Source organism: Brachycentrus maculatus, unplaced genomic scaffold, assembly GCF_059751285.1.
Source record: "Brachycentrus maculatus isolate JH-2025_06_01 unplaced genomic scaffold, ASM5975128v1 h1tg000946l, whole genome shotgun sequence".
Classification (NCBI taxonomy): domain Eukaryota; kingdom Metazoa; phylum Arthropoda; class Insecta; order Trichoptera; family Brachycentridae; genus Brachycentrus; species Brachycentrus maculatus.
The window spans coordinates 119339-135300 of record NW_028281668.1 but is presented as its reverse complement, the minus strand read 5'-3'; the positions used below and the strand labels follow the sequence as shown (position 1 = coordinate 135300).

At 31.2% G+C, this 15962-nt stretch overlaps 1 protein-coding gene across 3 annotated transcripts; it reads left to right on the top strand.

The window, feature by feature from the left end:
• The first annotated feature begins 440 nt into the window (after window positions 1-440).
• LOC148299788 (uncharacterized) lies at window positions 441-14319 on the top strand. Of its 3 annotated transcripts, none has more exons than XM_088275682.1 (8): window positions 441-630; window positions 6158-6274; window positions 8415-8601; window positions 8967-9040; window positions 9449-9541; window positions 10372-10967; window positions 12471-12543; window positions 14084-14319. In XM_088275682.1, exons 1-8 carry the CDS (start codon window positions 598-600, stop codon window positions 14084-14086), a joined length of 1176 nt encoding a protein of 391 aa, XP_088131808.1. In that variant the 5' UTR covers window positions 441-597; the 3' UTR covers window positions 14087-14319. The 3 variants fall into 3 exon arrangements, with proteins under 3 accessions (XP_088131808.1, XP_088131807.1, XP_088131809.1); XM_088275681.1 differs by having other exon boundaries at window positions 14087-14268; XM_088275683.1 differs by having other exon boundaries at window positions 441-739; window positions 14087-14268.
• Window positions 14320-15962: the final 1643 nt, after the last annotated feature.

Sequence of the window (15962 nt, the reverse complement as noted above, 5' to 3'; positions counted from 1 at the left end):
GATGTCATGGATTGATATTTGTGAACGTTTTCAAAATACATTTTATAAACAATATTTTCACTTCTTATATACAAATATTTCCCCAATTTTAATCCCAATTTATCCCAATTTCGGACATGAAACACAAACCACGAAACCAAAAACCAACTTTACTCATTTAAGTTTCAAATATTTAAATTATTATATTAAAAAAAATTAAAAATGATTTCACTCGCCTGTTTCAACGCTGCAACGATACAATGAAGTGCTTTATGCACCATTAGATCCGTACATGGATTCACAAACTTATCTTAACTACGATTTTTCTGTTATTTTGAGCATAATCTTTTTTTAAATTTTATCATTGGATGCTGTTTAGGAAAAGATATCTTCAGAATAGTGGTGTGACGTTTAAACAGAATTTAAAACTGAAAACAAAAACAAAAAACACTTCTTTTATTTATGGTGGAAAATTTCATATCAAGAAACATATCGTTATTAATTCCTGCTAAAAAGTGACAGTTATTGATCATAATTTACCCAGAAAAGTTGTTCGCAAAGAAATCATATAAATAACTAGATTGCGTATTTTCCATTAAAATAGCATGACATGACAAGATGTATAATGGGTGGAAGCTTCCTGTTTTCAAGGTTGTCCTTTGATATTTTCCTGATGACAGCAAATTTTGCGTGTAAATTATACGATACTAGAACGGCCAAAACCACCACAACATTTTATTCGTAAAACTCGATAGTAGAGGTTAGTTTCCAATTTCCTTTATGTTTTGTTACTCTGAACAACTTGATATATGTAGACTTCACCTATGTATGTTAATTGGTTTGAATACTTAATAGATTATAGATAAGAAAGACATAATCAACTGGGTTTTAATTTTAAAGATAGTGAACTTATAAGTCTAAACGCCTTCATAGTGTAATGGTTATTTGCCCGATTGTTTACAACGCGTGTGGTCTTGGGTTTGCCCTCCAGAAAACCAATATAAATATTAGTGTATTTTTATAATATTATGTTGTATTGTTGGGATCTCAAGCGTAAGTACTCCACTTTCCCCCTTTAGACTCGAGCCGATTGACGACGTTTTTCATGGATATTTAAAAAAATATTCTCATTATCATATTCATATCATAATCCATACCTGTATAAGCGACCCTGAGGTAGTTTTTTTTTTTATGAAAATGGCTCTATTTAAATCATCCAAGATTACTTTTATTATTACTACTTTAATTTTATTTCTTCCACTTTAAGGGTTTGAATTGATTTTATCTCTAAAAATTTATGTACAAAGTTAAAATTTTAGTTCATATTTTTAAGGTATTTAAGGTAGTTCATATTGTTAAGGTATTTATTAAAAATTATCTGGGAAATATTAAAAAAAACACACAATTTTATTTTTAAATTTTAATTTTAATGATCTCATAATAGAATCTCAGAATAGATTATGATAAATAAATAATAAAGAAATTTAAAAAAACTACCTTCTTCACATTTTTTAAGATAATAGGTTTATTCGTATTTTTAATTTAAATGTATGATAGAATTGCTTAAATTGGAACAATATTACACCGAATATAAATATATAAAATTTCTAAAAAAACTTCTAAATTCCAATCTAAATTCTTTAGTACTAAAATATTTCGAAGACGATGTTAATTGAATAAGTAATTAATTATCTTCCACGCTAAGATAACAATCATTTGTTTATATACAATTTTACGATTATTCACACTGTTATGAAATTTAAAATAACAGTGTGAACGATCGTAAAATTTATTTACATATTTCTCCTCACATTTTATATCAAAACATTTCCTATATAAGTGGTAAAAAAACACTTTATAACACTGCTGTAAATTGTTGTGTACATGCACACACACACAAACATATAGAAATACTTGTAGGTATTTGTAACTATTTGTCTCTTATCCGCATCCAATCATGCCTGAGCCACGCGTCACTGTGGCACAGTGAGGTTAAATGGAAAGGAAATTAAAATAGGCAGCTCACAGTTATAATAAGTTTCATTTCACAATATGATCCAATAAAAATATTAAATATCTATGAAACAACAGTGGAATCTAAAAAAATAAAAATGCTAAGTGACAGCAGCTGTCAAGAAGCACGTTGTCCACCATGAGCAATGTTTAGTATTGTATGTATTGCCTTTACAATCGACAAACAGCTTTTGCGTTTGCGGTGAAAAAAACTTTAAAAGTAAATGTTTCAAAAACAACAACAAAAAACTGTCACAGATAAAAACACTTTATCGGATTAAAACACGCGCGTATTTGAATGCAACTTTATGTCAAAATTTCAACGCAATTGGTGAATATCTTAAGCAGATTTCAAATTTTGCATAAACGTACATCTCAATTTTAATTTAAATATTCGATTATTGTATATAAATATTTCTCTACATAATATTCGTCCGCCTCTGTAGTGTAATGGTCAGCACGCTCGGCTACCGTACTGGAGGTCCCGTGTTCGGTTCCCAGGGGGGGGGGGTCAAATAAATATAAGCGATGTTTTCACTCTAATGTTTATTCAATATTACCCTGGACTGGAGCCTGAAGCGGAAGGCTGATCACCTCCCCTTCAAGTGTGAACGATCAAGAAAACACTGCGTTTATATGATGCAGTGCCCTATGCACCATCGGGTACGGATAAGGGTTGAAGAAGAAGACATAATACTGTTATGATATGTTTGAACTAATACTAACAAAACTAAATTGCATCTTTTTTATTTTTGGCATCGTCTTAATTTTTACATAAAAATTTAATTTCCATCCATTTTATACTAATATTTTACGATTTAATTTATTACCAGTCTCGAAAAAGAAAGTTCACATGATTCGCTTTCCGCACGATATATTTAAGGGTGCTTTTAAAAACAAAAGTACATACTTTGATTGATTGAAAATGTATAAGTTTCTATGAAGTTTACGATGACAGTGAAAGAATTAGGTAACATCAACCGCGTAGCGGTTAAGGTAATCGATACTTATATTACTGTTTTCTGTATTCCGGGTAAAATTTTGACCTTGCTACGATAATAGCATTAAAAAGACATGTCGCTCACTCCTTTTAAGAACGTCATAAATAAAAAATCATCAATTTTCAATTTTCAGTGCATGTTTTCGGAATGCCCAAAAAATGTACTATATCCCAGCAAAAGGGGCATATTTTTAACTTAATACTAACCTGCTACAGGGCAGAAAATGTTGTTTTGCGTTTTGAAGAAAGTTATTGTTTAATTATTTTTTTAAATATACTAAATACCTTTCAAATGGAGAAAAAAACTTTAGGTATTACCTAAAAAAATCTGCTGCACAGTAAAAAGTTCAATAAGTGGCTTGATATTTATTTTTAATACATTGTGTTATATTTTTAAACTTTAAAAACGATCTCCTGAAAAATCAAGTTTTTTTTATTTATGACGTTCTTGAAAGGAGTGAGCGATATATGGAATCCTTACGTCCTGTACCTCAGGCTTCTGAATACAAAATCATATTTTTTCTTCTTTCTTTATTTCTATACCATTATCGTTAGAATTAAGAATGTATGTTGGGATTGTTTGGACATATGGAACGAATGAGTAAGGAAAGAACGGTAAAACAATTTTTTTGGCGACTGTAGTTGAAAAAAAGGGTAGAGGAAGACCAAGAAACTTGAAATGATCAGGTATGTCAAATATTTAATATTAATACTAAATGAATATTGGAGTAAAGAAACACTAAAACGAAAATTTATTTTAACCTCCCTGGGAAATAAAAGTGATCAGTTTTATGCTTTGAGTAACAGTTTTGGGTAATATTAACTATATATATGAATATTAGAGTGAAACAGCGATAAAATTTATTTTAAACTTCTTGGATATTGAACACAAGACATCCAGAATGGTAGCCAAACGCGGTAACTACTACACGGTGGAGGCGGATACGTGATCCTCATACTTAAAATTGCGAAAATTGACGGCACAGTGGCAGATCAAAGACGCCTGACATAACAGGGATAAGTTTTCTTTTTTTTTTTTGTTATGTTAAAAAATAACTATTAATCACTATTGTAGAACAGACCCAATAATCTATTATGCCGAATACGAAACGACGGCGTGTAATATTCTTGACCTCAGTCTAGGGCCTATCTTATTATGATTTATAAAGGTATCGTAAATACATGGAAAAATCGAGTCGTTTGTTATGGCGACAGTGGTTGATCAACAAATGAAGGTTTTAGAAAATACTGAGAAAAAAAAATCATTTGAAAATGTACACTTTATAAAAATAAATGAAAGGTATTTTATTGAAACATATTTCTTAACCTTTATCTGTACCCAGTGGTGCATAGGGCACTGCATCGTATAGAATCAGTGTTATCTTTATCGTTTATTACGAGAAGGAAGGGTGATCAACTCTGCGCTTCAATTACCAATCTAAAGTGATATTAAATACCAGTGTGAAAAATCACTAAAAAAATGTTAACTTTAAATGTCTTAATATATAAATGTTCAAAATAAAATTTTGTTATTTTTTTTTCACTGTAATATTTATTTTTAATCTGAATGACGCAGAATGTACAAGCAGGTGTCATAATAGATTTTAAGAAATAGTGGAATTTACTAAGTTAAACTTAAATAATAAAAAAAAAAAAATTACCACAAAATTAAAGAAATTATTTTAAATCTCGCTGGACTGGTACCTGAAGCACAGGGCTAATCCCCTTGTGTCATGTATTTAACGATCAAGATAACACTGCTTCTATAAAATGTACCATTAGGTTTAGATAAGGGTAAGAGAAAATTCGAATGTGATTTGATTCATAGTGTAGTTATTCTACAGACGGTCAAAAGTACCATTAAAAATACAACTTATATAAGTATATGTTCTGCGCGAATTCAGTTCTGCGAACCATTTCAACCACTGCTCCAAACTGTAGAGCCTTTTTGAGTTTCCATATTCAGTATTAGTTGAATTTCCCGACAGGACACGTGATTCACAGTTTTATTTAAGTTCAATATTGGCTATGATTTTAAAACTTTTTTTGAACGCGGTTGTACAATAAACGTATAAATAAAATAATACACATTTATGCATCAAAATAAAACTGAACTTATTCACGTTTAAAAATAAATGAAAACAAAACTATAATGTAAAAATAGCACTTTTTAAAAAGGAAGAAAAGGGATTTTTATAATCGAAAAAAATAAAATAATATTTGTATGAAATGCTTACTTATAATACTAAACGGTATCATGATCAGCGACAGGTAAGTTCAATAAAAGATCATTTAAGTAATAGTTATCATTGCTTTTTTTAACGTTGAGCTTTTTCACATGAAGTGAGAAAAATACAATGTTCGTTCGACATACAAGTATGTATATAGAGTATTAAAATTTCAAAAAGTACAACATGTGTGTAAAACATGAATGCATTTGTCTGCCAATTAAATCAAAATTAATATGTTTGATAGGATTTGTACTGAATTTACTGACTTCTCTTTTAGCATTTTTGTTTCTGCGTAGGGTAATAGAAAATCAATATTTTTTATTCCAGGAATAATAAGGTTTAAACAAAATTTTAGTACACTTTTAAATTAAAGTGGCTGTGGCGTAGCTGGTTAGAAATTTACTGCTTAACTAGATTCGCGGGTTCGATTCCCACCAATTGCGAAATGAATTCAAGAAAGATTTGTTATAAATTGTTCAGAGGGTTTTACGTGTTTTTTAACCTTTTCAGTCTTTATTATTCTACATTTAGAAAAGTTTTATAAAGACGGGTTTCGTGGATTTTTCCTATAAAAATATGGTTGAACATACTTAAATTATTTGGTAGTTTTAATAATAATATCATTGATGATAAAAATGTCAACCATTCGCTGTATCGTGTAACATTTATCAATATCTCATAAGGACAACCATTGCATGTTGTTGCAAATTTGATACCTAAGTATTTCTTGATTTTTCCTTGTTAAAAGTTTTTCATTCTTTCATTTATTTTTCCTCTAATGTTTAGAAATTATTTTTTTATTCAAAATAAAAGTCATGCAATGAAGGGTTAATGTTGCTTTTAAATGTTTAATGTTGTCGGTACACCATAAACATAAAAAAAAAAAAATTAACGTTTAAAATTAAAAAAGACGTACAAATATAATTTATTATAGGCCTTAGATTTACTGAGGACTTACAATCCTTGGGGAAGGCCAGGATGTGGAGCTCCAAATCCTACAGGGCTCAGAAGACATAACCTCATGCTGGACGGAATCTTCCCTGAAAACAAGGTTAGACCAGAAAACAACTCACAACACTACTCTTCCAATATACTCGTAGTACCTTAATTTAAGATGTTTTAGACGACACTCAGATAGTGAAGATTCTGCGACTTTCTTTAAAATTAAATCTCTTGATGATCTTAGTAAATCAACAGATGTGATAAAATTTTATAAATTGCTGAAACGCGAATATTTTAGAGTTCCCAGTCGAATAACCACGGCGATTAACACGTTAACGCTTCACATGAGTAGAACAAGCTCTAAACTAAATTCCTATATTTATCGTTCATCAAAAATCGTTAACCATAAATATGGGGATTTCGATATGTTCAACTCAACAATGTCAGTCGATATCATTGTAAGTCGACATTGATATCGTGATGTCACTCGTTTCGTACAATTTGTCTTTGATTTGAGCTTTGATCTTTCATCTTTCCACTTTTCCTCCCTCCCGTCCCTCTTTCGGATATTTTTACAAATGTGGAATTTTGCAATACGAGTATTTGTTTTATAATACTCTTATATGTATATAACTTGATGTAAATGTTCTGTTAAATTCCCAAAGAAAATAAAATAAAATGAACATGAATAGTTTTGGTCACGATACAATGGTTATTCATGCTTAAAGTACAAACGATGTTGAATGAAAAAGTTGTTCTAAACGAAATCTTAAAGGGCAAAAGATTTGATTGGTTAAAATCAATCTTTAATTGAATATTGATCGGTATCATTTTTGAATAAATCGCAATAGTGATGAATGGATCACTAATTTTGCTAACGATCAAATAATTTTTCTCATTGAAATATTTTCCGAGATGCGCGATTGTTTAAACAAACAATTATTTACTTTCGCTAATGGCTCATCAAATATTAATTAAAACGAACAAATAACGATAAAATGATAACTCTCTAAACATTAAAGTATGGCGATAGTGAAATATAATAAATAACATAAAAAAGCAGTAAGATTCGATTGCTCTAATATAATATTTGATAAATGAGACATTGAAACATTTTATGTTTTGTGGTCACGAAAATAGTTTAACATCGCATCTTTAGAATATGAATTTTAACAAGAATCAATACGAAATTTTACGGGTGTTTTATTTGATTGTTACAATAACATATTGTGTATGAATATACAATTCTTACTTGACACATACTACAAACCACACACGAGGACGTGACGTAATGATTATTTAGTTAGTTAATTCTTTTCTCAGAAATCGAAAAAAGGTATTCAAATAAGAATTCAATAAAAGCCAACTGTCAAACGTTTTTGAATGGATTAAAGCATAGATTTGTTTCATTTTGTAACTCTTTAGTGGTTAACTTTGAGTTGCTCCTACACACGGGAGAATGCTTTGACGAATGCATGTGGCCCAGGACATGCTTTGTCTCTACCTTTTGATATTATGTATCTATAGTGTTTTCCCTCAGCCATGCACTTTGCAGCGATCCGTTTACTGTCGGCTTTTGGTCTCAAACCGAAGTGGCGGAAATCAATCTGTCTCAGTCATTTTGTTTACAATTCATCATAGAGCCTCAAGGTGTTTTGTAATACCGCCAGGTTAGCCATGTTTACTATATCCATGGTCTCTTTGTTGCAATCCTTAAAAGAGGATGATCTCTTGTGGGGGGTGCCAACATGATATGATTAATACATAATATAGTGAAATGGATTGTGACAAAACATATAGCGAAACACTCCACCCTTAACTCTTCTGCCAAGTGTATCATCAATGTTTTACCAAATTTGTCAAAATACCAAATGAACCGAACTATCAAAAATCTATGAATTCACCTAATTCTTCACTATATACGTATTAGTCAACCTTGACTCGCGCAGTACTCGAAGAGGATCATTATTTCAGTTGTATGTATTGTAAAATTGTTTATAAGTACCTACTTATACTACAATACAAATATCACAAAGTCTGATAAAAAATTCAATAGTTATAAATTTTATACCACCCAATAGGAATATAGAAGTACATTTTAACTTCACATTATTTCTTTGACATCTCAACATAGATGAAGAAGAATATGGAAGTCTGGGTATTTACGGGGCTTACAACCGTCATAAGCTGGATTGAACTAATTAAAATGATTTTTTTCACTTCTAGCTAACGAAATATGTCTTCTTCAGTTTCAGAGGTATCAATTTCCAGAGAGAAGCACTATAGAAAGACGCAGAGTGAGGGGAAGGAGCGGGGGCCGTATCAGAAGTCGCGACCCACAGTTGTGTTACCATCCGGGAGCGCGCGCCACGGTTGAGAACCTCTTACGCTGGAGGACTCCCATACAAGACCAAATTCAATACAAGAAATGCCTCGGTAAATTATTTTCGCCCGTAGTACCTAGTTGTTATAATGCAATACCTAGACGTAAACTACAAATTTATTTCCGTCCGGGTCACAATAAATTAATGTTTTAAACATTAAGTTTGCTTTATTTTCTGAAGAAAATGGGTCGAACCACCTTATTTTAATTATTCATCGTTAATCATTTCAATCATTAATGTAACACAATGCAATATAAAGAAAAATAAGTAGAAAAAATCTTTCAAAGTATTCGTTTCTTTTCGTGAAGCAACATTGATTAAAATAATTAAGGTCGTAATATAATTTTAAGAGACAATATTAAAGCGTGAATATTAAAGGGTGAAAAAAAGTGCTAAAGCCCATGAATTTTATTTTAGATGAAATAATCAATTATAAAAGACTGGTACAAGAAGAAGAAGCGAAGAAAAATTCTGAAATTGATCGAAAAATGGTATGTTTAATAATATTTTGAAATATACATGAATTTTTTTGAAATAGTAACGTATCATATTAAGTCCTTGCATTATTTATTCTCCGCAAACTTATATAATATTTATTAGGCATAGTTGGATAGGCGTTCGACTACGGAACTGGCATTGCGGGTTCGTTCCCGACAGTTGCAAAATAAATTGAAAATTATTTATTTTTAATAAGTCTGGCTGTTTGAATTAAACTGAATGAAATAAATACTGTATTCTTGAATTGGTGAATTATTATTTACTTGTTAGAATGTAGAGTCATTTCGGGTTTTTCAATTTACTACTATTATTTAGTTTTTTTTTTATAATTTGTTTCATCTAAGTATTTACCAAATTTGTTGTTGTTATATTATGTTGATTGTTGTTTAATATTATTTCAGTTACTGTTTCATGGACCTTGGGGAGAAGTAGGTCCAGGAGGAAATCCCTGGAGACCTCCCAGGGATATAGGAAAGAACTTTTTCCATTCCATGGTATGTGTGTATGAATATTTTTTGAAGATAAAAAGGCAATTTACTGACAATATTGTGTCAAAAATCAGATCAAAACATTAAAATAATTATATCGAAAATGTTAGCATATTTGAGATTTTTGTGTACAAAAAATGACGTTTGACAGAAAATAGAAAACGGTGGAAGGTGGAAGGTGCTACTCAGAGAAGAGCCTATCTTTTGAATTTATTACGTGTTACAACCAGTAAAGTTTGGAATATTTTTTCATACTCAATCCTAGTAAATTTATCACTACTAGTAACTCCTATCAAATTCATAATCTGTAATAAATTATCGTAATTGATGAAGCTCGTAGTTTATTATTGAAAACATTTTCTTTCCGCCTTGTTCGCCTCCGTAGTGTAATGGTCAGCACGCTCGGCTACCGTTTTGGAGGTCCCAGGTTCGATTCCCAGGGGTGGGTCAAATAAATATAAGTGATTTTGTTCACACTTATATAAATTCAATATTACCCTGGACTGGTACCAAAGCGGAGGGCTGATCACCTTTTCTTCATGTGTTTACGATCAAGATAACACTGCGTTGATATGCGATGTAGTGCCCTATGCACCATTGGGTGTGCCTAAGGGTTTGAAGAAGTAATATATGTATATCCATTTTAATTTATACTTTACAAACTAAATACTGCTATTGTTAAAATCTTTTGTGATAGGCGTTACTATGCGTTCAGCATCATTATCAAACACCGTATAAATTGTTAGACAATGATTCTATATGTGTTGAAACGCGTGTCACAATATATTCATATAAAAAGTGGTATTTATTGAGTAAAATAAAAATATTTTTTCCAGGGATGGACTGGCGGAAAGTCATCAGAATTCCCACCGCTAAACAAAAAAATACCTGACCACCTGCAGCATCGCCATCCAGTGAAAGACATAAGAGATCCCTCGGACACTCTATTCCAAAATACGAGAAGGTATTCAAACATAGACAAAGAAAATATATATTCTAGAAAAGTACCAAATGCAAACGTATCAAAGACAAAGTATTTCATAGACGACAATTTACCAAAGATTGAGAATTTATTTTACAAAAATGGCGTGGATAAATTTAAAAATGCAAATGGTGCGGCTCAACGGGGCGGAACTACTCTGGGAAACGAGAATCGTAAACTCAACCAGGTGATCCAGAACAACCAGCATCCTTCAGGCGAATGCACGTGCAAGTTTAAGTGTTCGGATAGGTGTTTGTTAAGGGAAGATAGCGGAAAGAAGAGGAGGAGAGCTAGTTGCGAGGTTCTGCCGAGGAGCTATGTGGCGTCTCCGCGAGGTGGCCGAGCTGGTGGAACTCCTACTAAACAGCTGATGGAAATGACCGGGGGAGTGGAACTGGTTCCGTTATTGCGAGGGCGCGGTCGGCTGCCCCCTTCGTCCACACAACCCAGGTATATTTACATAAAGATTTTTGTATATTTACACTCATGTAAAAGACATTTATTTGAGCACTAACATTATACCTTTTGACAGTCTACCAACTTATGAGATTACAAATACAATGCTTCAAATAATGTTTAAAACGACTCACAGAAACACCATACCGATTTTTAACAAAGAAATTCATAATCATAATACACGAGGACATAACAAAATACATGTAGAACCGATAAACACTACTAAATTTGGAGTAAGGTCCTTAAATTATATTGCCAATACCCAAATTAACCAGCTGCCTGACATATATAAAATAAAACCCATTCAGGGATCCAAAATAAATAATCTGAGAAGGTACTTTATGGAAAGATATACTCTTATATATGTAGTGATTAGTCATATTTTCTTATTTTGTTTTTACCTAATGTTTTTTTTTATATTCTCTCGTTTGTTTATTTTAAATATGCTTCTTACCTTGTGTTTTCTCATTTATTTCTTTTAAATATGCTTCTTGTGCCTATTTATTATTTGTGTTACAGTCTTGTTAACCTTAATCCCATGTCCCAAAATGAGAAATATAAATTACTCATCGGGAATATTACATGTATATGTGATTTATATATGTAATATGTTTTGAAATAAAAAAATAAATATTTAATTATTTATTTATTTATTTAAACTTCATGTACAGAAAATAAAAAGTACATTGGCGGGCTTATTGCTAAAAAGCAATATCTTCCAACCGACCAAAGACGGACTAGTGATATTGATCAAAACGTTTGATATTTATTAAGTCCTCTTTTAAGAAAAATACGCATAGATAATTTATTTTCACGTGTTAGATAAATATATTATTGTTATTATTATTCTGGCTCCTATCCACATTTAAGTGGTGCATATAACACCATCGCACATCTATGTGTTAGTTAATTTTATCGTGATTATAACTGTACACATACACATACATGTTGCATATCTGTCTCGTGCTAGCTTGTGTAAGAAGTACACTGCTAATATATGAGTTCAGTATGGTTTAATGATTCAAATTTGTTAACGAAACTAGTTAACGAAACCCAATCTACTCACAAAAATATGCAAAACCGGTTAACTATTAATTATAATTGAAGTATTACCGTTAAATTCAAATCATATTACCGGTAATTTCAATAAATATTTTATTCATTTTATTAGTACCTACACTCATTAAGTAGTACTACAAATCTACGATCTCAAATCACCATATAAACGACCATGATACATGTTTTTTTGTTGTTGTAAAAAGTGTATTAATTATTTGATTAAAATTTTATTGCAATAATTAATAACATCTTTTAATTTTTTTCGTTTTTATTAAGATTTTGCTTAAAATAATATTTTAACACGTGGTTCGATGTATTTAACATTTTCATCAAACATCCTTACGGTTGTTGAAATTATTTATTTAAAACCGTTCGATACTTACACATGTTTGTGGTATTGTTGGTTGGTAAAGCCGGCATTTTTTTGTTTAATTTCAGGAGGAGAACTAGAGATTCGGAATATTTACGTGCTCTCACCGAGCAAGTCAAGATGCAACAGCGTCAAAGAGTGGTAAAGTCATCCCTGTTCCTACATAATATTGCTTTAGTTAATACAATATAAAGATCCTAACCAGGACCTTGACAGGATACTGCAGACTGAGGAAACATATGACAAAAATTGGACTACATGACTCCCCAGTATGGAGGATAATGAAACACCAATCCACATTCCCTATAATTGTAACGCACTCGCTCGCAAACGAAGTCACATCCTTGGAGGACTACTACTGGACTCCGAGAAGGTGAAGCTCTTACCACCAAGACAGGTCGTGAGCTACATGACTCATGTAGGTCTTGAAAGTGAGCTATGATACTGAGGGAGGTCACAATATACCTAATATGCTGGCTGTGACATAAGGGGTGCAAGATCCCTTGACCTCATATAAAAAAATAAAAAAATAAAAACACAATATAACATTATAAAATACAGTGGAACCTCCCATAGCGAGCAACTGCCATTAGAGTAATTCACATAACGGACAAAAAAATGTGGAAAAGTTGCTCCCTTAACGAGCGACATTTTGCATAGGTAACGAGTTACAGAGAAAGGTCAAGTCCCTTTTCACGACATCAACTTATGAGCCGGGACTTCTGCGCCAGTCAAAACAAAAAAAAATCGTTCAAAGAGTAAGATTCTGGAACGAATTACGCTCGTTATGAGAGGTTCCACTGTAATTATTCGGAAGAATTTTCAGAGTTGCATTCTTCATTACTTTTAAAAAATATCAGAATTTTAAATTCAAATTCTACGTTCTTAAAATTCTAAATCACAAAAAAAAGTAAATAAATTATTTACTGATTTGGTACGAGTATGAACTTTGTTTAAAAGCACAATGATTTAGACATAAAAACACTTTTCAGTTTATTAATGTATACATGACTAATTTCAATAATATTTGAAGTTCTTAAAGCATTGTTCTTAAACATTGTCGTGTTTACATTATTAAACATAAAAGTGTCTTATAAGTGTGTTTATTTTTATATTTGAGTCGTTTTTCAATTTCATAAAATAAGTACAAAGAAGAAACAATATGAAATTGTCGAAGGAAAATGGCTTATTTTTCAATCTCAGAATGTAAAATTATAACATATTTCGGACAATCTAGCATTTATAATATAATATAATATTTCAATTGCTAATGTGGCCCTACACTTCACGAACTCTAAGGAAAAAAAAATAAGAAAATTTACCAGTTAAATTTTACCTTGTGAAGTGTCATAAATATTTATATTTTTTATTTACTTATTAGTATTTAATTCTGTCTTTTTTCAGTAGGAACGACGCAATGAGTACAAAGAAGAAACAATATGAAATTGTCGAAGGAAAATGGCTTATTTTTCAATCTCAGAATGTAAAATTATAACGTATTTCTGACAATCTAGCATTTATAATATAATATAATATTTCAATTGCTAATGTGGCCCTACACTTCACGAACTCTAAGGAAAAAAAAATAAGAAAATTTACCAGTTAAATTTTACCTTGTGAAGTGTCATAAATATTTATATTTTTTATTTACTTATTAGTATTTAATTCTGTCTTTTTTCAGTAGGAACGACGCAATGCTGAAATAGAAAAAGGCAAACAGCACACTCTCGCCTGGGAACAAATTTGGGGGCACGAACCTAATGGGCGGTCACATCAACTACAGCCGATAGCGCTACACTAATAAATAATTATATTAAATTAATCAAATGTTATCTGTTATTAGAGACACTTGATAGTTTAGGCGTAGATGAATGAGAGAATATGATCACAAAATAAATCATACCTGAATAAGTTCAATTCGTGTATTTTAATTTCATTTAATACATTTATACCAATATTATTTTCTAATTTGGCATTAAATTTGTGGAATAATGTAATGATTCAAAAGTAAAAACAGTTGTAAAAGACCACTTTTAAATTCATTGATGTAAATACAAGCTGTTTGTATTTTCACCTGTTGATGAAGATATCAGTAGTCCTCGAAACTAGTCGTGTTTACATTAATAAACTCAAAGGTCTACACAAGTGTTCAATCATTAATACTACACTATTACACTGTGTTCTTGACTGTACGCTTTAGATGGTAAATAATGTATTTCAAACCACGATTCTTGGATGATGCTGACTTCCTTTATATTAAATAGTCGGAGTATTTTAATCGACACGGAATTCATACCATAATTTGTTCAATTCGTTGTAGAAAAGGTAGGTAATTTGCAATGAACATATAAAAAAACGACCCTATTTCCTAGCAAGCGAAATGTAAGGTCAATAATTTTCTTTTGTGTTAATCTTTTGTTATAAATTGATGGATTTAACCACGATTTATTCAATGTTGTGAAAATGTATGAAAAATTCGTGTCCATCTACTTATTTTTAAAAAAAATCTTCTGTCCTAGTGCAAATGAGAAAAGAACAATGGTATTTTGACCTTTTATTCCAATGTAAGGTGGACAATTTTGTAAGGTAACATAAAATTCTAGAGAAAAACTTACAGTTAATTTTCAAAGTGATCAGTTTTGCATTTCAGGTTTCTACTTTTTTTACTACAGTACAAGTACAAAGCTTAATTAGCTTTGTACTGCGTGAACTGTCATTTACGGACCGTATATGTGTCGCCTACTTTCAAAATGCGCCAGATCCATGTAAGTCGATTATACAAAAAAATAAAAATTCCCCGGGTACCATTTTTGTTTCAAAGATTTGTCTATCTTTAGATTTAATATTATGAAATAGAGAATTTTCCCATCTTTTTGGATTTTTTTTTGTATTAAAAAAAAACACGAGACACAAACCGATAATGACATCATCTCAATTTTTGACCTGTCTCCGCTCTCTGATTGGCCGATATAGGTCACAGGATAAGTTTCATGAATATAGCGGAATTTGAAACACAACGCAGTTTTTAAGTATTTTTACCATGGTTTTCAAGTAAATAAATTTTTAAACAAAAAAACCCACAATTGGCGTTCCGATAGAGTATTTATTTTTAAATCTTATCAAATTGGATCTGGCAAATTTTGAAAGTAGGCGACACATATGTATGTTAGTATTGGCAAAAAGGCATAATACTAAAGTGTTATTTTGGGTCTTTCATTACAAATCTATGCATACCCTTAAAGGTTTTATTGTAATAATAATAATAATAAAACCCTTATCCGCACCCCAATGATGCATAGGGCACTGCGTCATATAAAAGCAGTGTTATCTTGATCGTTTACGCATGAAGGAAAGGTGATCAGCCCTCCGCTTCAGGTACCAGTCCAGGGTAATATTGAATAAATATAACAGTGAAAAAATCACTAATATTTATTTTACCCCCCTTGGGAATCGAACCCGGGACCCACAGAACGGTAACCGAGCGTGCTGACTATTACACTACGGAGGCGGACAAAAAGTATTATTGTAAAAGGTATTATTATAAACTAATTTTTATTTTT